Here is a 23114-nt window from a genome sequence, read left to right on the forward strand (position 1 = left end):
TACGCACCCTGAAAGTTGTGTGTGTCTACAGCAAGTGCGTGTATGTGTACCTATGGACGCGCGCGCGTGTGTGTGTGTGTGTGGGGGGAGCGGTAGTGTAGTGGTTAGCGCTACGCTGCGCTACGAACCCGGCGACCCGAGTTCGATTCCCGCTCACGGCCACCACCGGTGACGATTATTTGAACCGGTCCTGGGCCTCCCCCAGGTCGACTCAGCCTCAAACAAGCAACTGGTGTGGTGTGTGAACATCGCCAGTGGGGAGACAAAGGCGGCCGGGCGTGGTGAATCCAAGTCCCGTACGAAGCCGGGTAGTAAAGCTAGTGAATTATAAACAAAAACCATGGAGTGTTACACACCCAAGTTAATGCATACATCTTACGCTGGTGAATCAATTCCAATTGATTAATCGTGAGATCGTTACACTCCTATAATACTTATATGAGGTGCACAAATCACTTTAAACCTCAAGGTCCCTATCTCCACGTGTGGGTGGTTCAACTTGAATGTCAAGGCTCAGTGAATGGCCACTCCAACTGTCACATGAGAATGTAAGGGCTTCAACGTGATGCCTGTCCCCGTGAGCCTGGTTAGAGCAAGCTGCGTGTATTGGCCTGACATTTGCTATTCCCCCTCTGACTGGCTGAACAAATTGAGGCAATGTTTGTGCCATTACAGTCCGTCCGCCAACAAGGCGTACATTACATTCGAGCACGTAAAAATTCGAGCATAATTATCACAAGACCATTTCTTTTTAAATACTGTTGCTATTTAATACAAATGTAAATTTTTTTCAACAAATACAGTACACATTTTAACAATTTTTTTTTGGCAAAACACAAACGCAAATAAAGTTATGGAATCAAAACAAAGTGTTTCACGCTGCAAGTAAAATTGTGTCAAACTCTATCAACCATAAATACAGCTTAAGGTGGAAGCACATTATACATCATGTCTTAAAAATTTCCTTCCTTTAAAAATACAACTATATCCTCCCCGAGTTCACTATTAAAATTACTTTACACCAAGATTTTCAGACATTGTAACATTTACAAGCTTTTTTCCATTCACATAACTCTGCATCCACACTCATGTTACTGTACATATGGTGTCTTCCGCCGCTGGCTGGGACACAAACATGAATACCCCTTTGGCGTCCAACTCTAAGAGCAAACATTAACCATAATCGACAGACTGCAGAAGTAATCATTAGAATAGGCACGTACAAACAAAAAAAATATTTACAGAAAAAGCACAGCTTGAGGTATAACTCAACACAGCGGGCAGCTCTCTCGCGGCATGTGGCGTGAGAGCCGCCGTGTAGCAGTGGAGCACAAAGCGTTTGCTGCCCGTGCGCCACTCTGGCCACGGTTCTACAGGAAGCGAGGGCACGGGCACCTATCGCTTATATACTCCGGCACACGCATTCACTCATAATTTGCCATCATCTCAACGCGTCCGTGGTCGGCATTCTTTGTTCACTCACTTGACGCACGTTACCAATGAACCTGTGCACGCAGACTTTTTAGGGCACGGATAACAGCAGCAGGTTCTGTGGGATTTTTGTTACATTTCTCAAGAGTGCTATTATGAAATTGTGGAATTACAGTGTTCGTTATTACTTTCGTCACATGGTTCTTAAAAGTAATTGCCACGTACCTTGTATTTTTCAGTGACTATACATTATAGTTAGAGGCACTGAATATTACAGTAAGCTTAATACAGAATACTGGACGTGAGCTGCACATGCTATTAACACGTCTAATGTTTTATGTCTCAAGTGGCTATGAAGAACCGTACAGTGTCGTTTTCACTTGCTATTCAAGCTTTCTCAACATGCACCCAAGTCTACTTTGCAGGGCAGCGACATGGCAGAGTGGGTGGAGGCCAAAGATATTACAGTGGTATAATAATATTCAGCGTGAAAAATAACTCTTCATACATTCCAGATTCGCCGTACGATAATCCCATTCACAGTTAAATAAATTATGACAATTTCAGACTACTTAAGGTATTTTCCTTTCGTGCCGCAGTTCTCGCCAGAGTTGGCTCGCAATCTCTTGAGATCACTCCACGATTATTCCACGGACATTCAGAATCCGCGACTGACTTGGAGCGGGGCCGATCTGGCGGCGCTCATATTGGTGGCGGTCCGTTGGTGTAGCGGAGCATGGGGTGGAAGGAGCGAGCAAAGTTGTTCGTGAGCGTGCAGCTGAGGTCGTGCTCGGAGATGGGCACGAGGCAGGCGAGGCCCAGCAGCAGCAGCATGAAGAGGTGCAGCGGCAGCGCCGCGCGGAACACGCGCCGGAGCAGCGAGCGCTCCGTGCTGGGGCGCTCGCCCGCTCCCATACGGCCCCGCTCACCAGAATGGCCACGCACCCCTGGCAAACTTTGGCTATGGGTGGGGAAGACAGTAAACGATTCAGATCTGATATCGTGTTAAAAAGAAGGGGAAGGGGGGGGGGGGAAACTCCACACTGGAATTATTATGCCTCTCCAAAAATTAAGAAATAAATTGCTCCACTGTATTACATCTGGCACTACTACAACGGTATTACACACCATGAAGTAACTTTAATCGTAACCTGCTGTAGGCATTTTTGCATAAGCACCCAAAAAATGGTATTATATAACTGGATAAAATCATAACATAATCAGTGTACATATACACTAATAAGATATATGGTACATAAATACACATCCCACCAAGTATTGTATGCAGAGGAGTATAAAAAGGTTATTGGCATACACGGAAAAATGTAATCGCATGCATAAGCTCTATTGAAGTCCATGCCAGCCCAGCTGCAGCATCATTCAAGCATCCTATATTAGTCATTAAAAGCTTTTTTTTAAATATTTATTTCAGCATAAGTGAAGCACAGCACATTATACACATTGATCATTGAAAGGTGAGGATCAGCACAGTTGGTTGTGTGTGCAAGCAGGCCGCTCAAGCAGGGCAGGCTGCCTGCAGGAAGGTTAGTCGGCAGGGTGCGCACAAAAACAGCCCCCCTCTTCAGCTGCTGCCATTTCATCTCGAGAGCTCAGAGGGCATTACAGCGATGTCACAAAAAGAAGTGGCATTCCTGACTCCACAAACCGCTGCTTCTTGCAGGCCACGTCAGTGTCGGCAGGAATAAAACAGGAAAGCCGCGTGAGTTTTACGGGAGAGGGGTCGGACTCGTTTCGTCGCCGCCGCAAGGCGCCGTAACCCACAGATGGCGCTCAGCATTGTGAAAGCCACTTAAGCACTTTGAAAGATGATGGAAGCTCCCATTATGATTCGATCCGAGCGGTTTGTTAGCAAATACAGGAAAGGTTCTTTGCTTGACCGTTTAATAAAATTTAAATCAAACTTAACATTTGTTTTACGTTTGGATCAATGGGAACCTTTTTTTTTAACACGTGCCTGATAATGAGTGGAATTAAGCAACCGTGTGAAACTACATTAAAGAAAGTGGGGGCGGGACTGCATATGCAATCAACATGGGTAAAAAAAGTGTAATGATGGTTAGAAACCAACAGTGCCACCGACGGTGATTTATGCAGACTGTGGGAGCGATATAGGATGAGAATCACAACACAAAATGCGGAGATGATTGTGCTATGTGTATTACATCTAAACCGCTTTGCCTGTTCCATCATCTATAAAGGAAAGAGGGGCAAAAAGGGGCATGAAAATTCTAAGCTGTATACCTGAGCTCTTGACTGGTTGCTCCAGATTGAGAAAGACTATCTTTGCCTGGGAGCTGCATGTGAATGGATCAGGAAAATAAACAAAACGTATGTTGAGTACAAGAGAAAACAGGTATTTAAAAAAAAACTTATGCGGATGAAGAGTCCAGCTCCACAGTGACCCAGAGAGTTGTGGCACCAACTGAACCACACAAGGATGAAATTAAATCCAAAAACAAAAAGACAGCGGAGTGCACACGTGACAATGTGAAGTTATGTAGATGGAAACTTTTAAACTAGAAAATCTGTAAAAACAACAAAAAAAGCATTAAAGGTTTAGAGTCGTACATGTTGCATACCAACACACCTGATTATCAGCACTGAAAAACGAATGGCTTTCTTGGTTCTTATTTTTCAAACTATGACTACAATTGTGTCCGATACAGGCCCTGAATACGACTATAATCCAATTTAAATATTAAATACTTTAGTGCCACAGTTATCACACTGACAAAAGGATCAATTGTAACACACACGTAAGTTATTATTTCCACCACGCAAAAACAGTTACACAGCGCACGTTAAATTCCATATAAATTGTGCACAGGTTTACAATTAGTATTCACCAATGTACATTAGACTATGCCATGCACGTGGGATGGAGCAGAGTGTGGACATTGTTACCCGTCTCTGCTGCTGCTGCTGTTGAGATGATGGCAGGGCCATCGGACAGTTCAATTCTTCGTCTGGTGAACCGTATGATGAGTCCTACCAAATGAAACACATTCTTCTATTGGGAACTGTTTGACGATGTCATTACATTGGAGTGCTTTTGGAGAAATTAACTTGACAATGAAAAGCAAAACACCCATGTGCCTACAGAAGAAGGTTTTCAATCCGTGCATATTGCCTCCTATGATATATGGAGTGGACACATGGACACTGGCAAAGAGATTATAACTAAATATTAAAAGTGGGCAAAAAAGCATGCTTGGTAATTAAAATAAGAGCCAGAGGAACACACATATTGAGGAACTTTATGACCATTCAAATAAAGCAAGTGAGTGGGGGCTAGCACAGGAAACACCGTGAGGAGGGAACCTGGGCTATGGTTGAGACTGGCGATGGAGTGGCTACCAAAGGAGGGAATACACTTGAGAGGACGACCATCACAGAGATCGAGCGATGAGATCAGCTCATGTGTAGAAAATGGATTTTGGCAACGTGGGATCACGAGGGATGTGGATGTTATTGAGGAAGCCTTCTTGTAGCAGTGGAGAGATCATGACCGATAATGATGATGCTTATATTGGCCAAACAAACTAAGATCGTGATTTAATTCTGTTGCGAGGGGTCAATTGCTTACCAGCTCGTCGGTGGAGGTCCTCATGTAGCGCTCCACCACTCGGATGTCATGGTCGGCCTCATTGAGGAGGTGCTTAAGGCGGTTGGCTATGACGTGCACCTTCTCCTCGGCCTCCAAGCAGTTCTGACCCTCGGCATTGACGAGAAGATGGCTCGACATGTCCTGCAGGGAGGCCACCTTCTCCTGGGTGGCCTGCAGCTCACACTTCACTTGCTGTAGTTTAAACAGAAAATAGAAACTACTGGGTCGAGGACCGCTGTCGAAACAAGCACCGGAGGTCTCATGAATAAAAAGTGCACAGGAAGCAACCGCTGGGGGTATTCACTCCCAACCCACTTGATTTGTGATGTCACAATTTGACTTTGCAATTCAATATAAAAATCCATTCTTTTTTTGTCTCATTTGTACCGTTTCATTTGTATTTGTATGTTCTGTCTGCGCTGTCTTGCCCATATGTAAATTTTTGAAAATAATATATTTTTACACGCTGAATCTTATGAATGCATCATGACCGAAATAATATATGAAAATAATAAATTGATGGATCACTATTTTGCTGGTAACAACAGACCACAGCGCTCCGATGCGTTGTTTGGAATAACATTTGGCGTTTTCACTCCTCCTGCTCGCAGCTTCTTCAGGAACGCGAAGTGAAACGTCGGTAGATAATCCACCCATGTTTCGGGTACCGAGATGGAACCTATTCGCGATCATACATCGCTCTATTTGGGGAGGTGTGGCTGCTGCTGATGATACTCAGGGGTAAGCATACCATGAGCATTCTGTGATGATCCTGCAGAGTCTCGAGGTCAAGACTTGGGCTGATGGGGCGGATCTCATTCCTCTTTCGGTCCAGATTCTCCAGCCAAACCAAAAGACCATGGCTCATCTCGTGAAAATCCTGCAAAACATGTGTGGAGAGTCAAATATGCAAAAAATACTGCTCTCGCGTTTTCAGAAACTCAAAAAAGTTTTTTTTTAACTCTGCCGACTGTATATAGGGTACTTTAAAACATTCAACTCACACGCGGCATTGCTTTTCTTTGCACGATAACACGTAATAAAACAATTGGTACAATTTGTGGAAAATGCATTAAAAAGTACTTAATTAACCATGACACATTATTTCTTGAGAAGTGCTTTTTGTGTTTCGTTTGTTGTCTTTCCCCCGCACCGAAGATTAGCATGGTTGGCTACGTACGGTGCGAAAAAAGTTCAACATGCATACTTGCAACACGTGTATTATTGCCGGAAAGGGTAAAGCCTATTATTTTTCACGATGCTTTGGGTGTTTTTATCTGTGTATCGATTGATGTGTTGAAGAAATGTGAAGTGCTTATAAGTCATCATTATTGAGAATGATAGGGGACAAGGAAATGATGTCTCTTGTAAAAGCCGAATGTTGAGGACCCGTGATATCTAAGATTATTGAAGAGCTGTAGGGCACGGTTGGTGCCTTTAATGTTGCTCGCTAATGTGTGCACGATTGGAGTCATGTGGTCTAAGTAACTATAATGAGCTGAGTAGCACTACAGGTTGACACTATCGGGCAGCCTGGGTTACTTTGATTACTTTTGGTAGAAAATAGATGGTTTGTGTCTGAGGAGTCTGAATGAACTGTTTTGGCAGTCTCAGACAGGGCAACACTAACTCAAAGGTGTTTGCATAATGTCTTTGCTTTTTGGGGCCCTCGTTGTAAGGTCATGGATGGCTTTGCGGTAAAAGGAAGTGGAAATGCGTTGTCTAAGTGCTTGTCCGAGTGCTTATAATATGTTGTTGCAGCGCTGCATGTTATGTAAGAGCACTGATCACGGCACTCACTTGACAGTGCATGAGTGCATCTTGTAGCGAGAGCCGCCAGGTCTCCAGCATCTGCGCCACGCGTTCCCAGCGCTGGTTCAGGTGCCGCAGGCGCTGCCGCAGCCGGCCAACCTCGGCGCTCTTGCCCGGCGTGAATTCCCCGCTGCACAGGTTGATAGAGAGCAGCACTGCCTTGCGGGTCTCCATGCCATGCCGGAGTTCCTGCAAGGGCGATGCACAAAGCAAAGCGCGCGCATGTAAACTCGGGCTAACTTAACAACGGCAAAACGATAGAACGCGATTATGAAATGGCACACAACCCTCTCTTTAGATGCGCCTCTTTTAACCCAAATTCCAATTGTAGTTTCAACATCACCCAATGTTTAGACTTTAGAGCGACCATGCAGGGTTTTATCGAATAATTAATTCTAATATCCTTTTTAAAACTGCCACTTATCTAACCGAAGTGGTGGTCCACGTTCTCACATGCTCTGCTATGTAAGTTGTTTGTTGCATTTAAATTATTTTATTTTATCCTGCAGAGCTGATATAAAGCCACAAAAGTAAAATAAATGTAACATGGTGGTTTTTGCATACAGTCATTTCTGACCGTGCTGAGTCCATCAATTCGCGACATGATTTAATTGCGGGTGACTGCCCGGACGCGAACCCCACCTCCCTCGAGGTGTGCTGACAAAAATAGCTTATTTCATGTCACTTTAATCAAACTTTTCATATTTAATTAAAATAACAGCTTTTCATAGCCACATGAGTAATAATAGTAAAACAATGTATAAATGAAACTTCATTATACGGACAGCAGTGCAAGACGTTGTTTTCCACTCTCCACAACGAAGCAGACAAAAGCACCGTCACACAATCTGCGTGCACAGACAAATTAAAATGTGATGCACGACTCATGTCTGAATAACACAAAACCATGCGAAAGTAAATATGGCGTGGTTTGCGAGGGGCAACCACGCTGCTTATGATTTTTTACACACCTGAGAGTCGACATCTCAGGTGAGCATTCAGCATGATGATGATGACGACAATAATAATGTTCGATTTACTGCGTGCGCAGAATTTGTACAGCGAGTCCTTGGCATGAGTCAGAGGTGCGGGGCGAAGCTCAAGCATCACTCGAACGCAAACCTTGAGCTTCTGGATGCGCGCTTCGATGGTGCGAATGTCGGCTGTGGTGTGCAAGCGCTGCAGCTGGCCCAGCTCATCCTCGGCCTGGCTCAGCCAGTCCCAAACAGCCTCCACGTCAGAGTTGAGCTGGTCCCACTGCTGCATGTCCTGCTGCAGGAGCAGCTCCCTGCCCAGAGCTTGTGCCTCCATGAGCTCCCAGCGCTCGATGACACCTGCGAGAGATGGCAGACAGGAGGGCGAGGGGCCTGAGGACACTCGTTCTTCAAAAATCACATTTTTCTCAAAACATCAGATGTGGATAATGCCAGAGATAATGAAAAATGTGTTATTCCCAGTATCTATCATGGCATTAATGCCAAGTGGTCATCTGTGAAGAGCTTTAATTTATTATAAAATATATACAACTTAGGAATATAGAAATAAACATGAAAACAATGCTTGTTAATTATACAGCAATGTGATTGCAAAGCATGACTGTAAATATATCATTTGAGCATTTCTCAAATTAACGCAATCAATTACGAGCGTTCTTGCCCTGGCGATATGAAGCACGGAAAGGAACAGATATATGTAGATGGGTACCAGAGGACTGCTTTTCAGAGGTGGTGATCACGTCAAGCCCTGGCATCTTGTCGTCCTCGCTGAGCTGCTCGCTGACGCACTTCACCATCTCAATGCTGCTCTGGCATTCGGATAGCAGCTTCATCTGCACGGAAACCACCACCACAGGATGCGTTTGGGTGATGCGCTGCATTGACGTGCATGAAAGTAACATCCCCACGGTTCATAGTTTCGCGAATGAGTGATGATTGAGCTGTGGGGAGGAGAGAGACTGACGTAGCCCTTGTACTCGGAGTCGAGCCCGGGCCCAGCTGGCGCGTGGCCACCGATTGCTCGCTCGGCGCGCTGCAGCTGGCGCTCGCTGTCGGTGAGGATGTCACCCAGGTCACGTGCGGGACACTCGGCACCGACTGCATCACCTGCAGGTGCACCAGGGGCGCACACGTGGACATGCGCACGTGCAGTCACACACATGCAAAGACAAGGATTATCCTTATAGCCTCAACAGACTTTTGCGGCAAGTGCTGTTAGTGAGCGCCTAATGAAGCTGGCACGGCACATGAAGGGGTACCATAACCATGCCTGGCCACCTTTGTCTCCCCAGTGGTGATGTTTACACACCGCAGCAGGTACTGATTTGAGGCTGGGTCGACCTAGGGGAGACCCAGGACAAGTTCAGATAATCATCACCGAGCGGGAGTCGAACTCGGGTTGCCAGGCTCGTAATGCAACTGTGACACTACCGCTCTCCAAATATACATGTACAACAACAACAACAAGCGCCATTTGTCACTAAGTGCTGGTGACGTGACCACGGCGCTTTTGGCAGGCTAAGTGCACTTTAAGGCAACGTGAAGTGTCGAACGCCCGCTGTCAGGCCACGGGACAGACCCAGGCACACAGGTTGACTGACTGAGATGACTGGCCGATGTACCACCTTTGCCCTCTACTGTGCCAACTTGCTGCGTTTTAGCCACCTGGTGCTCTGCTTGTTGTTGTGAGCGTCGCTCCTCCGCCCTCCGTTGGTGCTGGAGGGTGACTGCCTCCAACTGCCCAGTAGCATCTTTCACGAGCCTCCTCCACAGAGGCCGATCTTGACACCGTTGGTACCAGTCATCGGCAAGCCCACTCAGTTCCACATCCTTGTACCACATCACTCCATCTCTTCTCTCGCCCATGCCACGCCCATTTATCCCCCTCTATCCGGCTGAACAAAAGCTGTTTAGGCATGCAGTGGCTGGACATGCGGGCTACATGACCCAGCCAACGCAGCCTTGCCTGCCGGAGGAGCACACCGATGGGACTTTGTCCAGATCTTTCAAGGATTTGTGAGCTCATCACACAATCCAGCCTGGTTAAACCCAGAATGGATCGTACGCAGGCCAGCCCAAATGCTTATAACCGGGGAAGATGCTCCATTAGAGGGGTTCACATTTCGCAAGCATACAGAAGGGAGAACATGACCATGGCTGAGAAGCCCCGAAGCTTTGTGTGGAGTGACAGACCACGTAGCTTCCACACAGCGTTACGCAGCCGATGAAAAGATAATGCCGCTCGACTGATTCATGTATACATATACAAACATACATACAAGCACCACATAGGCACATATGGTTGCACACACAGAAATGTACACAAATACACATGCGCACAGACACACAGATATACACACAGATGTACACAAATATATAAACACCAGCAGAAGCATAGATACGCACAGAAACACACACGCATACACAAAGGAACATGCACAAACTTATGTATATACACCAAAGACAGTGAGCCCCTGTACAAAGATCTCCCGTATAGCCTCAATAGACCTTTGGGGCAAGTGCTGTTAGCGAGCACCGATGAAGACCAGAACGGCACACAAGGGGGTGGGTAGCCAACACTACAGCCGACCACCTTTGTCTCTCTACGGGAAATGTTTGCAGCACGTACTCATTTGAGGCTGAGTCGACCTAGGGGATGCCCAGGAATAGTTCAGATAATTGTCACTGGCGTTGGCCGTGAGCGGGAATCAAACTCGGGTCACTGTGTTCATAGCGTAGCACGCTAACTATTACACTACTGCTCCTCCGCAACACAGACAATACAAGTTCCCCCATATAGCCAAAACAGACTTTTGGGGCAAGTGCTGCTAGCGAGCACCTATAAAGGCCGACACAGCACACGAGGCAGTGGGTGGCCGACTTTGTCTCCCGAGTGGCGATGTTTATGCAACGCACCAGGTCACATTTGAGGCTGAGTTTACCACAGACAAAAATACAAACACACATTACACAAACCCATATGGAAAAACAAACACACAAAGACATGACAGAAATGTCTCTAGACCACATCAGACCACCAAACACAACACATGGCAGCAACCACTAACTTCCCACAGCCCGAATGCACTGATGTGAAATAAGTTAGCTTTGTCACATGTCCAATATGGAGATATTTTAAAATATTTTAGTTAAAACCATCAAAACGAAGAGGTGCATATAAATACTAAACACACGCAAATGTTATTGCGTACAACTGTTTCATACTAAAAAGGAGCAGCGCACGCCTTGAATGCTATACACACATGGCCAGTTTATACCTAGACTGTGAATCATCATCAGCTATGATCTATCCACTGTTGGATGAAGACCTCCCCAAGCTGTCGTGTTCCATCGCAGTCTCATGCACACAAGCCGATCCCACCTCTGCATCTCCACGTTGAATGTCCTCTCGGGCATTCCCCTCCTTAGTGTGCCACTTTAGGGTTAGTCTCGACCACCGGCCATCATCAATTTCTGCGACGTGTCCATCCCAAGCTCATGGTGGCGAGATGTTTACTACCTTGCCTGGTTTACGAATCAGAAAATGTATTTATGCTTGATGAATCTGATGAACTATAAACCTCCTTTTCACAGATGTCCAGTAATGTGGGTCAGAACGTTACAACAGCTAACAATACAACAACACGATAGAAATTAAAGTATAGGGAAGGTAAACAAATCACTAAAATCTGAAAATGTTTTATTTTACCAGGTAAAGCCCACTGAGCTATTAGTTTCTTTTTCAGAAGCAACCTGGCCACAAATGATAGCTCAACGAAGTGGCTTATCAGGAGGACGTTGGTTTGATCCCGACCCTGACACCTGTATATTTGGAGTTTGGATATTCTCCCCGTGGTTGCGTGGATTTTTCTTCGGGTCCTCCAGTTTTTCCCTTCACATTTAGAAACATGCGTTTAGAGTATTTGGCTGCTATAAATTTCCACGTGATGAGCCACTTCGTTGAGCTATCATTTGTGATGGTCAGATCGCTTCTGAAAAACAATCAAATAGCTCAGTGGGCCTTACCTGGTAAAATAAACATAGTTAATAGTCAGTTAATACTTTGTTAATCTAAGCAGTGGTCTTCGGTTTGGGCTGCGTTTTGAGCGTTTCTTCTCTCAAGCCTTCGCCTCGCTTTGCCGCGTGCACCTTTAGGAGATAACTTAGGTCATCTCGCCAATTTTTCATATTTTATTTATATTCCGTATGTCTAGTCAGTCGGTCCGTTAATTTCGGTTACGTCCCATTGAGCTTAGGAAGATCCTTTTCAATGGTGCCCAGGACAAAATGGCTTCTAAGCATTGATGAGTCAACAGACTCAAGGCAAAGAGTACATAAAGTATCGGCTGTCGCCTGATGATGCCGGTTGTAATCACTGGAAAAACGTCGTACTCGGATTGTAAATGTTGTGGCTTGGCTCTCCAACATACCGGTGTGCTGTACAAGTAACGAATTGGCCACGTTCTGTTTACGTGACAAACCTTACTAATTGGCTGTGTCGGGTGGTGGCGGGTTTAATGACACGTTTATATATTTATACGCAATCTAACCCAAAAAACATGTGTTATGGAGTACACAAGTATTAAACACTGGGTAAGATTACAGTGGCAAGTTCAGCTCCTGAAGATGCCCGCAGTAATGTGTGCCGACAGCGTGAGAGAAAAAATGCTCAACACGCATCCCAAATTGGATTACAAACAGCTCACCCACATATCGTAAGGCTGTGTATAGAAATCAATGCTGTGGATATACATCAATTCCATACACACAGCCATCAAAGTCACCACGGAAGTGGAAAAGGATGGCAAGTTACCATTCCTGGATGTTTTGATCGAGAAGAGACCTGATGGCTCGTTGGGACACTCTGTCTACAGGAAAGCCACCCACACGGATGCCTATCTAAAGCCTGACTCCCACCACCATCCAGCCCAGAAGAATTCCCGCATCAAAAGACTACACCATAGGGCCCATTGAATCTCCGACCAGGACCACCTAGCCAGTGAGCTGGAGCACGTACACCAAGCTCTCAAGATGAACGGATATTCTGACCGTACAATCCGCAAAGCTGTCACCCCAACCGTGGGGAGAGAACCATCTGAGGACCCAATCAATACCATCACTTTGCCATACATAGCAGGGGTTACCAAAAAGATTTCCAAAATCGTAAACAAACACAAGATCCAGGTTCGTTTCAACACAGTACACAAAATCCGTGATCTGATCCCATCTGTAAAGGATGTGATTCCTGACATGCAATTTCCTGGTGTCTACAAATTGAGTTGTGGCTGCGGCAGCAGTTACATTGGGGAAACGAAACGACATGTCTCGGACCGTGTTCGCGAACACAAGGCAGATCTGAAGCACGGTAGGTCCAATACCTCTGCCATTGCGAATCATTGTTTTAATGCTGTGGGCACACATGAAATAGATTTTTCCAAGACGAAGGTACTCTGCACACCCACTGACTATCATCAGAGATTTGTTCATGAAGCCATCCAGATATATGAACACAGACACAACTTCAACCGAGAAGATGGGTACAAATTGAGCAATCATTGGAAGGACGTGATTAACCAGGTAAAGTCTTAACCTGCTGTGATGTTTCCATCCTTCCTGTGATTTTAGCTGACTCTCTGAGTTGCATTATTAGGTTGGATGTCTTTGTATTGACGGGCTGGATGTCCTTCTCACTCAGTCACCGATGCTGCGACATACTCGGCAAGTCACCGATGCTGCGGCATACTAAGCTCGTGCATTGATATGCTAATCTCGCACAATACAATGGCCACTTCCACAGCTTCAGGCAGACCATCTCTAGCCCTGTCCTCTTACCCTGAGGCTGCACCCATCTCAGGCCTACACAAGGCCTTGTTTCAGTAGCTTTCTCTCTCTCTCACCTGAAGACGGTCGCTTGTGTTGCGATCGAAACGTCGTGATCTACAAATAATTTACGTGACCTTTCCCGAAAGAACCAAAAGAGTATTTGTTAGGTTAAATGATAAATTACTTTTATTTTCAAGCTCAATACAAATGCACTCCAGCCTGCTCTTGTCCACCTTACTATTGAATCAGTTTTATCCCAGTCTCCCTGAAATAATTTCCCTACATATACACACTCTGATGTGTTTTTCGGTTATGTCCCTGCAACAGATCTCTTACGTTGTTTAATGAACTTGTTGTACGTGACAATTTGTTTTTGCTGATGTTTATCTCGAGCATCAACTTCACAGCCGTTATATTATTTTACTTCCAATTGTTTTTAACGATGACGATGCATTCAGAAAATTTGAGGACACTCGATATTTTCTCCTATTCATGTTTATCCCTTAACTTCTCAATTATTTTTTTTCTTTTCAGAAAACTTCTGTTTTTGTGAATACCTTTGGTAAAAAGTGGGTCTCCTTGTGTGATCCCTCATTTTAATATGTAGAGTACTGTTATATTTTTCATGCAATCCCACTGTGGCTGTTAACTTTATTGTTCATGGTTGTTATTATTTATACTGTATATACGTATATGGGACTTTTTGGTTTGTGAGAGCTTGGATGACTGCATCAATTTCCACCGAATCAAATGCCTTTTCATATTCCCCAAAGGGCTGCCAACTATGAATGTGACATGTAACGTACAGTTGAAGTACTCGCAATTGAAATAGCTAAAAGCGTAGAAACGTGGTAGCTTTTACAGACGTGCTATCCAAGATAATTTCACAGTTTCGCATGCAGACACACTGTTAGAGATCAGGACACACGGTTATAGATGATTTTCTAGCACTTAGAGCACTGCTCTAAAACACCAGTCCTTAGCCGCCATCACGATGCTGCGTTCATAACTTCCAATGCAGTCCGTCCCGATTAATGTAATTCCTTGGGGTGTTATCAAGTGCATGGAACTTAAAACAACTGTACACCCCAGAAAACCTACACTTTATTTCCAGATTTTATTTCAGGAGGGTAAGTTTTGATCAATTTCAGGAGAGTAATTTTCATTATTTAAGCATATATAATGAGAGATAAATAAACCAAACCCTTCGCTAAGAGGTCAGATACATATATTTATTGTACAACATTAAAAAGGTGCGTCATACCTTAAGTCTTGATAAAGACTTAAATAAAAAAGCCAGGCTGACAAGTAGTGTTAGCTGCAACTGGTCTAAGGACTGAGTTGAAGAGCAATTGGTCAAGCGGATAATGAAAATGCACACTATCATGGGTATCTGTACTCCATAGCAGAGGTCATTTTTAGCATTTGCTCAGTTAGCCACACAACGGCCTCAGGGCTTTCAGGGATGACTACATCTGCAAAAACATAATCAGTATTCAAATAGTGTAAACACTTCGGGAATTAAATCTGTTTCGTATTAAAAACCGCCTAAAATAAAAACAGAACTGTCACTAAGAAGCCAAGTACACTTTTTATTGATGTTGTAAATATGAAGGAGGAAAACTGTATTCGCATTCCATTTTGTAAGTACTCAAGCCGCATTATTGAAGTGTATGTTTCATGTCCATGGCAAGCAGTTGCAGCATGCATGCATGCTCTTATTATAAAGTGATGCAGACTCTAGAGCAGTCAAATGTGAACCAACGCTTCTCAGAATGACGTATATGCATCGAATCCTGGAACACAAAGCTCAAACGCTCACACAGTCTCACCCGAGAGGCCGCTGCGCGAGTAGTAGTCCGACACCTCGTTCTCCTCATCCTCGCCGCCCGCCAGACGCTCGTCCAACAGCAGCCGCTCCACCATGGAGGTGGAAGCATCCAACTCCTTGCCGATGTCATAGTTGTCCCACTCCAGGGGTAGCGAATCGATGCTGGCCGGTGTATCCCGTCCCGAAAGGCCCCTCTCGCGCTCCAGTCTCGACTGCGACAGGCTGTGCGAGCTCTCAGGGACTGAGGGGTCTCTGGGTCTTAATGGCAGAAGGCTGTGTGAGCTGTCGGGGAACAAGTGATCCCCATAGCTCCTGAGTGGAGAGTGTGAAGACTCGCCGGCAAAGTGCTCCCCGTTGTCACCCAGCAGGGCCCCTGCATCTACTCCTCGTGCGTGCTGTGCCGGTGAGCCAGGGCTACGGGATGCAGAAGATGGCTCATCTTCATACCAGGACATGGAGTACGGCTCCCCCACCTCCCCCAGCTCCTCCACAGCCTCTTCTGCTGCCTACAGGCAACAGCACGCAAAGACAAATGAAGACAAATGCTGTAGTTGTCCACTTTATTTGTGCATTTTGGTTAACAGAAGACTGAAGCTATTGCTATGAAGATATCAGCATATCTAATAAAAAAAGAATTATACCATTATTTAGCCAAGTAAGCCATCCTCAGTCGCATGACGCTTTAGGGGGATCCTCCATTGGGATATTGGCTAAGATTATTTTTTATGAGTGTTTTGGACCTGTTAGAAAGTGACCTTATTCTCACACATAATGGAATGTAGACACAAAATGCATTCTCCCTTTCAAACAGACTGCAGCAACACATTGAACAATCATGCAGGTGCCTTGCCAGCCTAATGGAAAATTATATTGAGAAACAACCACATTCAACCACTATATACATTTAAAATGTTAACACTGTTACAACATGGACCTGTCCTGTTTAAGCACATATTTAATAATAATAATTATATTCATCAAGGAGCTCATATTTGTCAAATTCAATGTACCCACGTGTTCCTACTTTGGTTTACACCGGAAATAAACCACCCAGTGTACAGAGCTGCATGCTGCCGTGCGCGCGCACGTCAGTGCCGTGCTGCCCTTTGATGGCGCTGACCATGGCGGTGGTGGTCAGCTTGCGCAGGTAGCGCTCCACCCGGCCGAACACCTCGGCGCAGTAGCGGCGCAACTCCTCCAGCTCGTCCTCCACGACGGCGCTGTCACCCGGCTCGCTGCGCACCATCAGTCGCTGGCCCATGTCCTCAAGCCGGCCCAGCTTGCAGCGATTCAGCGCAATCTCCTTCTGGAAAGCCTGCACGGAAAGTCTCACACGCTTACTGTCCACGATAAGACCCAGCGGTAGTGATACAAGGAGTCTCTCTCTGCTCAAATGTGCAATGGGCCAGTACTCATCTATGTTTTACCGCCACGTGGGTTTTTGAGGTTGCGTTGTGTAAGCTCTTCGTTGTGTTTTTTTTTGGGTTGTGCTGTTGTTCGGCATAATGTGTGATATTTATCTCCTCTTTTTAAGATTTCAGGTCCTAAAGAGGCTCTCGGAAACATCGGAGCGCTACTCATCTCTATACGTGGCCTGGAGCCAGTGGTGAAAATTCGATATTTCCATTGTGTGAGCCAGCCTCTTTACAGGAAGACCACTGTTGGCTCCTTACTCGGTGGCACTTATTTTCTAGACCCCCAAACAGACGATCGTTGACCCTCAGCTGGGATTTGAACTCGGACCCTTCAGAATGTGAGCCTGCTCACCTGGAGCTGCCGGATCTTGGCCGGGGTGCTACACTCAGAGAAGTGCTCCACGTTGGTGAGCTGCAAGTCCATCTCGGTGAGCCACACCAGCACGGTCTCACGTGACGCCTCAAACTCCTCGCGCTGCCCAATGAAGTGCTGCCAGGGAAATGAAGAACCACGATGATATACCAGAGTCACGGTTTCTCGCTCCCCACGATGTCACTGGGATTGACGTTGTAGCATAAAAAAACAACGTCGCTTAAGCCCCAAATTGAAACTCCTCTTAGTTTATGTGATTACAGTTTTATACATTTGCATAAGAAACAACACGTCCTCGTGGAATTTGTATCTTTCAACTTACAGTTTTAATCACAAACCTGAGGAAGAATACTACCTTACATGTTTTCTTTAACTAGAATTTTGATCAAGCCAAAGCCACAACAACTCATTTGAATTCAATAGAAACAAATGTTATTTCTGCATTTTCAAATGTCACGGTGCCATTGCACAACATTTGGGCCTTTGAATCACAAGTGTAATTATACACAGTGGAGCGTGGAGTGGTGATGCCAGTGTCTATGGAAGCAACATTCACAAATTAGTTTTTTACAGCAGCTCCGCTGTTGTCGGCACAAGCAGGGTGACATATTTGGCCGACAATATTATATTTCGATTTAAAGCTTTCGTGACTGCAGGGATTCATAATATTATTTTTATTATTTTATCTCCATTCTACGTGACTTTACCGAAAGAACCCAGAAGATGACAATACTGTTTCAGTAATTGCGCAGAAATTAATTAATATCAAATAACATTATGCCTCGCATTTGTTGACTATAAAAGGAACCTAACCCAGTAGAAATTGATGTGTTCATCCATGATCTTGCCAACTAAAGCCTAAATGAAAAAAAGTTAAAAACAAATATTTGAAAAAAATGTGATACTGAAATTGCGTGAAGTAATAAAATAATCGTGACACAAAGGTTTTAGACAAGAAAAAACACTTTCCACAAAGTTATTTACAGCAACAAGATGTTTTTTTTCTTCTGAAAATGGGATTGGAGACATAAAGGTGTGAACAGAAACGGAGAAAGTATGAACCACCTCAGACATATTTTTAGCTCTTTCGGTAAAGTCACGTCGAAGGGAAACAATAAAATAATAAAATATTTATTGTTTTATAAAGATTATAAATATTTTATTATTTTATTGTTTCCCTTCGACGTGACCTTACCGAAAGAGCTAAGAATATGAATTACTGCAGTCACGAAAGCTTTAAATCACCTCAGACATGTTGATGAACAGGTCATTACAACCAAAGGAAATCAATTGGAGTTCAGCTTCGATAGACTTAAGCGTACATGGTTAAAAACTGACTTCCTCTCTGCTCGTTATACATTTGTAGCCGTGCCTCTCCAAGGAGTTCGCACGTCGACGCCCTGACAGACAAGGCCTCACCCGCAGCCTCCGTAAGATGATGGCGACGCGCTTCTGTAGCTCGTCCCAGCGCTGGTTCCCATCCAGCACCATGTGGCGTAGGCGCGAGGTGCTGTCCGTGCGGCTCTCACGCGCCAGCCGCCGGTACTGCTTGTTGATGAGCTCCAGCTGTGTGAGGCTCTCGTGCACCTGCCGCTGGAACCCCTGCCAGGCGCACGAGAATGCACCACCCACGTACGCGTTATATTGTCAGTGCCGGTGTGTCATCTCCGCTGGTGCACGTCCTGACCTAGCGGTGAAAATTCATCGTTAATACGGTATAAATTACAGTTTCTCAAAGGAAACAATTGTTGAAATTATTATCATCATCATCATCAATGATTAAACTTTGTTTTAAACAAGATATATTCAGATAATAATTAATGAACCCTGTAGCATGATCCTGTCGGGCTCAGCCCTATCCAGACCCCCTGATGTTACACGGCTGTTTATGATCCTTATGTCGCGACATTGCTGGATGTCGCTGTGTGTGTGGCCAGCCTGCCAAAGGCACGCCACACAACGTACTGCTATCAAGGACGCCACCAAAGGCGGATGCAGTACCGGGCCTAGCGGTGCTCGAGGAGCACGGACTGCCAGCAACCAGCGACACCGTGCGCTGGGCGCAATGCCAGCCCTAGTGGATAGGGTGCATGGGGGGTGCCGGCTTCAGGAACGGGGTTCCACGGGGCCATGGCACTCGGGTTGACCCCGGGGGCCATGGCACTCGGGTTGACCCCGGAGGACACGTGACTGGGGGCGTCCACCCGGGGACCCCCAAAAGGGGGGCTGGGGGGGACCACGTGTCCAGGAGGAACCCTTCTCGAGAGTTCGAGAAGGGGGTCGTGACCAGGGGCGGGGCAAGCCCCGCCACGGGGATAAAAGCCGATCTCCCAGTGGGACCGAGCGCTGTTGTCATCCCGAAGAATCTACATGCTGCTCTCCGCCTGAAGAGAAGATCAACACAGGACCCGGACCCAGGCTGGGGACCCGGACCCAGGCTGGGGACCCGGACCCAGGCTGGGGACCCGGACCCAGGCTGGGGACCCGGACCCAGGCTGGGGACCCGGACCCAGGCTGGGGACCCGGACCCAGGCTGGGGACCCGGACCCAGGCTGGGGTCCCGTCCGTCGTAGCTACTCTCAGTAGAGTTAGCGTCGTTAGCCCGGTGGACCACCACCGTAGAGCCATATTTGGTCAAGGGGCAGTTACCCCTTTGTGTTAACGTGTTGATGTTAAATAAATGTGTTGCAACGTACGTCTTAGTGTCCGTTTGTGCCCACTGCACTTATGTAACTTTGTTTAAGCAAGACTTTTGCATTCCTCAGCAAATATTTTAGGGTCTCAAGATTCCAGTGCATTGCGATGCTGTTATACATTTTAGCATTTTTATCTTGTATGATAAATATGGCGTTAAGCAAAAACTTAACTTTTGATTTAAAGCTTTCGTGACTGCAGGGATTCATATTCTTGGTTCTTTCGATAAAGTCACGTAGAAGAGTAACAATAAAATAATAAAAAGATAAAACAATAAAATTATCACGATGTTTCGACTGCAACAAAAGCAATCATCATTAGGTGTGAAAACCACAGCAAGAAAATTTGAAAAAAAAGTGGCGGTTATTTTTTATTGTTTCCCTTCTACGTGACTTTACAGAAAAAAACAAGAATACAAAAACTTAACTTTTTGGATCATCTGGCCTGCTTCAGATATATAATTTTGCTAAGGAAAGAGTAATGTATTCCCTCATCAGAATTTTTTTTGTCTTTTTATATTTAATTAACTGCAAAATTCCACGTACAAAAACATGTAAATCAAGATAATACTATTGCCATGTGGGGAGATCTGTGTAATTCTTTCTTATTTCGTTAAAGTTGTAGGATTTCAAGAGGGCATTCTCTTGATATACAGGACCGATTTTAATGAACGCATGGACATGACGTCACCTCGAATTTTTTTAGTTCATCCCGTGCAGCGAGATACACGATGCCTGAAGTGTTGGGGCTGGCGGCTGTGCTCTCGGCCTTCCGGAGCCATTCTTCGAATCGCGAGTAATCCTCCTGGAACTTCTGCCACATGTGCCAGGTCTCCTCAATCCTGTACAATTCACCACGTGGCAAGAATTGACAAAATCGTTGCAGTGACTCATTTATTACAACTTTTCACCACCACCACCACCACCACCACCACGAAATCCTGGACTGCTTCACAATACACTCCAAATTAAATTAAATGTTAATCGTGCGGAGCAGTGTCACAGTGATTTTCACTCTGATCACAAAGACCTGAGTTCCATTCACTCGTTTATCTGGCGGGTGTGATCATGGGTATCCCCAGAGAATTGGAGGAATTTTCTGAATGACTCCATTTATCCGTGGTCCCAACCCCGGATATTTGGGATAGCGCCACCCACCTGTGACACGTGACAAAAACGTCACCAAATAGAGCGTGGCAAGCAGGCAAGGATGTGGGGACCCTCTAGGGAATTCTGTGACGAACTATACATCACAGAACAAGGTTTAAACCATCAGGTGTTAGCCCCTCAGGCACTAGTCCTGCGGGCTCTCCCCTAACATGATGGGCAAGCGGGCTCCCTTCCCATACCCATCCCTCGGTAGCAATTGCCCACCTGCAGCAGAAATTGCATTGCTTTGCGAGCAGTGCATTTTTAAACGCGTAGATTATAACGTATTCAGGTGGAGAAGTGTTGTGTTTTTCAAATGCATGTCTGCCGAAAACAATTCCCCTTGTGCAAAATAAAATAAAAGTGTGTTTTCCAAGTTTACTTGGGTATATGAACCTCAAACCAAGGCAGTGAGACTTAAGAGCTGCAAGGTACAATGCAGGTACAGTCAAGCACCTCTCCCACATTAATTCTCCCATATGCAATACAACCTTGTTTGGCAATATGGACCTCCCTAGCATACGACTCCAAATGAGCCAAATTACGGATCATCTGCGGTAGGAGGTTGATGTGAGCATTCTTCAAGAGACCCCATCCGCCACCCTCCTGCATCGTACTTGTACTTGCGGTCCATGGACATGGTGCAGATGTTTCGCCATCGGCGGTCGAGGTTGCGCGTGGCCTGCTGGATCGAGTCGCACTCCGTCTCGGTGGCACAGGCATCGCAGTCATGCAGCAGCACCTCGCATAGGCTCAGCACGGAGCCCACGCCCGCGCTGTGCTTCTCGATGTCTCGCTGCAGTTGCTGCGCGTGGGGAAGGAGGCACGACAAAGTAACTTCCTGCGTCTCCCACCCCCCCCCCCCCAACCCAAAGAAAAGCTTTGTACGAAACGTAGCCCATGCGGCAGAAGCCCAGGGCTTAGTTTATCATTTAATGTTTTCTGGGACATCGGTGAACTGGAGTAGGCATGTGATTTATTAGCCACAGCTATAGCAAGACGTATTATGGATTTGGTGTGCCGTATGTGCAAATTAATTTTCTGGGTCACTGGCCCACAAAGATCTGGCTGAAATCAAGCACCAGGGTGTCATATGCATGTGTGGATCCGCATGGCGGTGCTAAGTTGTACGTATATGTAGAACTTCTTTCGCACAGTGCATAGCCAATAATCGGAGGTGCGCTGTGGTGGTGAGTGGCGAGGGGGCGAGCATCTCCCGCGCGCGCGTGCAAGCGGCTGACCTGCTGCTGCCCGAGCTGGCGTTGGATTTCGCGGCGTTCGCAGCTCTCGTAGACGAGGGGCCGGGACAGCTCGGCCTCGATGTGGCTGAGCCAGGATCGCAGGCTGCTCATGTTGCGCTCCAGCTGCTGCACGGCCACCAGCGTGTCCCTCAACTTCTTCACCCTGCAGTGGCCATGGGCCAGGCCGACCCACGTACGCACGCACGCCAAGCATCAGCAGGAGCCACAAACGCAGCCCCTGCGTCTGCGCTACAACCACATGCGGGGTGACCTCACTTCAGAGTCGAGCAGGGCCATTGCTGCACACATGTGGCCTTGGTAGCATAGGAAACGGCTCGAGATGGAGGCCATTGGAGAACGCAGCCTATTGTTTGTATGGTAATGGTTAATGGTGCGTGTTCGTGAAACTTTAAGGTAATTCCAAACTGAAAAGCACTTGAATCTGAATTCTCATTGTGAAGTGTCTCTTCACTGGAATGTAATTCCACATAGTCTCCTCTGAGAGTAAACACATTCAATGAAGCCTAAATGGTCTTTATTTAGTCTGCCCTCAAATGTTAGACATTGAAAAACATTGCATAATTGAACATGGATCATTAATAAATTGCACATTGCCTTGGCATAACTCTATATTTTTAAAAAAAACAGCAGTTACATAACTGTGTAGTGTGCTGCATTAATATAGGACATCACTGAAAAAGCCACAAACACTATTAACCAAAA

The 23114-nt window shown here is 45.9% G+C and overlaps 1 protein-coding gene across 5 annotated transcripts in view; it reads right to left on the minus strand.

Moving 5' to 3' along the window:
• Window positions 1-744: 744 nt before the first annotated feature.
• Window positions 745-23114, minus strand: part of SYNE1 (spectrin repeat containing nuclear envelope protein 1) — a 153353-nt gene continuing 130983 nt past the window's right edge. For 2 of the 5 annotated variants that reach the window (XM_076065126.1, XM_076065129.1), the window contains 16 exons: window positions 22392-22554; window positions 21768-21955; window positions 20693-20843; window positions 18728-18910; window positions 17288-17425; window positions 16641-16835; window positions 15522-16026; window positions 8831-8973; window positions 8576-8699; window positions 7994-8205; window positions 6860-7060; window positions 5811-5939; window positions 5039-5251; window positions 4357-4440; window positions 3694-3746; window positions 745-2425 (listed from right to left, as the gene is read on the minus strand). In XM_076065126.1, the coding sequence (XP_075921241.1) occupies window positions 2134-2425; window positions 3694-3746; window positions 4357-4440; window positions 5039-5251; window positions 5811-5939; window positions 6860-7060; window positions 7994-8205; window positions 8576-8699; window positions 8831-8973; window positions 15522-16026; window positions 16641-16835; window positions 17288-17425; window positions 18728-18910; window positions 20693-20843; window positions 21768-21955; window positions 22392-22554 (2974 nt within the window). In that variant the 3' untranslated portion in view covers window positions 745-2133. Of the gene's footprint in view, window positions 3978-4356; window positions 4441-5038; window positions 5252-5810; window positions 5940-6859; window positions 7061-7993; window positions 8206-8575; window positions 8700-8830; window positions 8974-15521; window positions 16027-16640; window positions 16836-17287; window positions 17426-18727; window positions 18911-20692; window positions 20844-21767; window positions 21956-22391; window positions 22555-23114 lie in introns of all 5 variants that reach the window. The other 3 variants (XM_076065125.1, XM_076065127.1, XM_076065128.1) reach the window with 3 other exon arrangements.

Source organism: Petromyzon marinus, chromosome 6 (genome assembly GCF_048934315.1).
Source record: "Petromyzon marinus isolate PM22_M1 ecotype Great Lakes invasive population chromosome 6, UKy_Petmar_22M1.pri1.0, whole genome shotgun sequence".
In the NCBI taxonomy this organism is placed as follows: domain Eukaryota; kingdom Metazoa; phylum Chordata; class Hyperoartia; order Petromyzontiformes; family Petromyzontidae; genus Petromyzon; species Petromyzon marinus.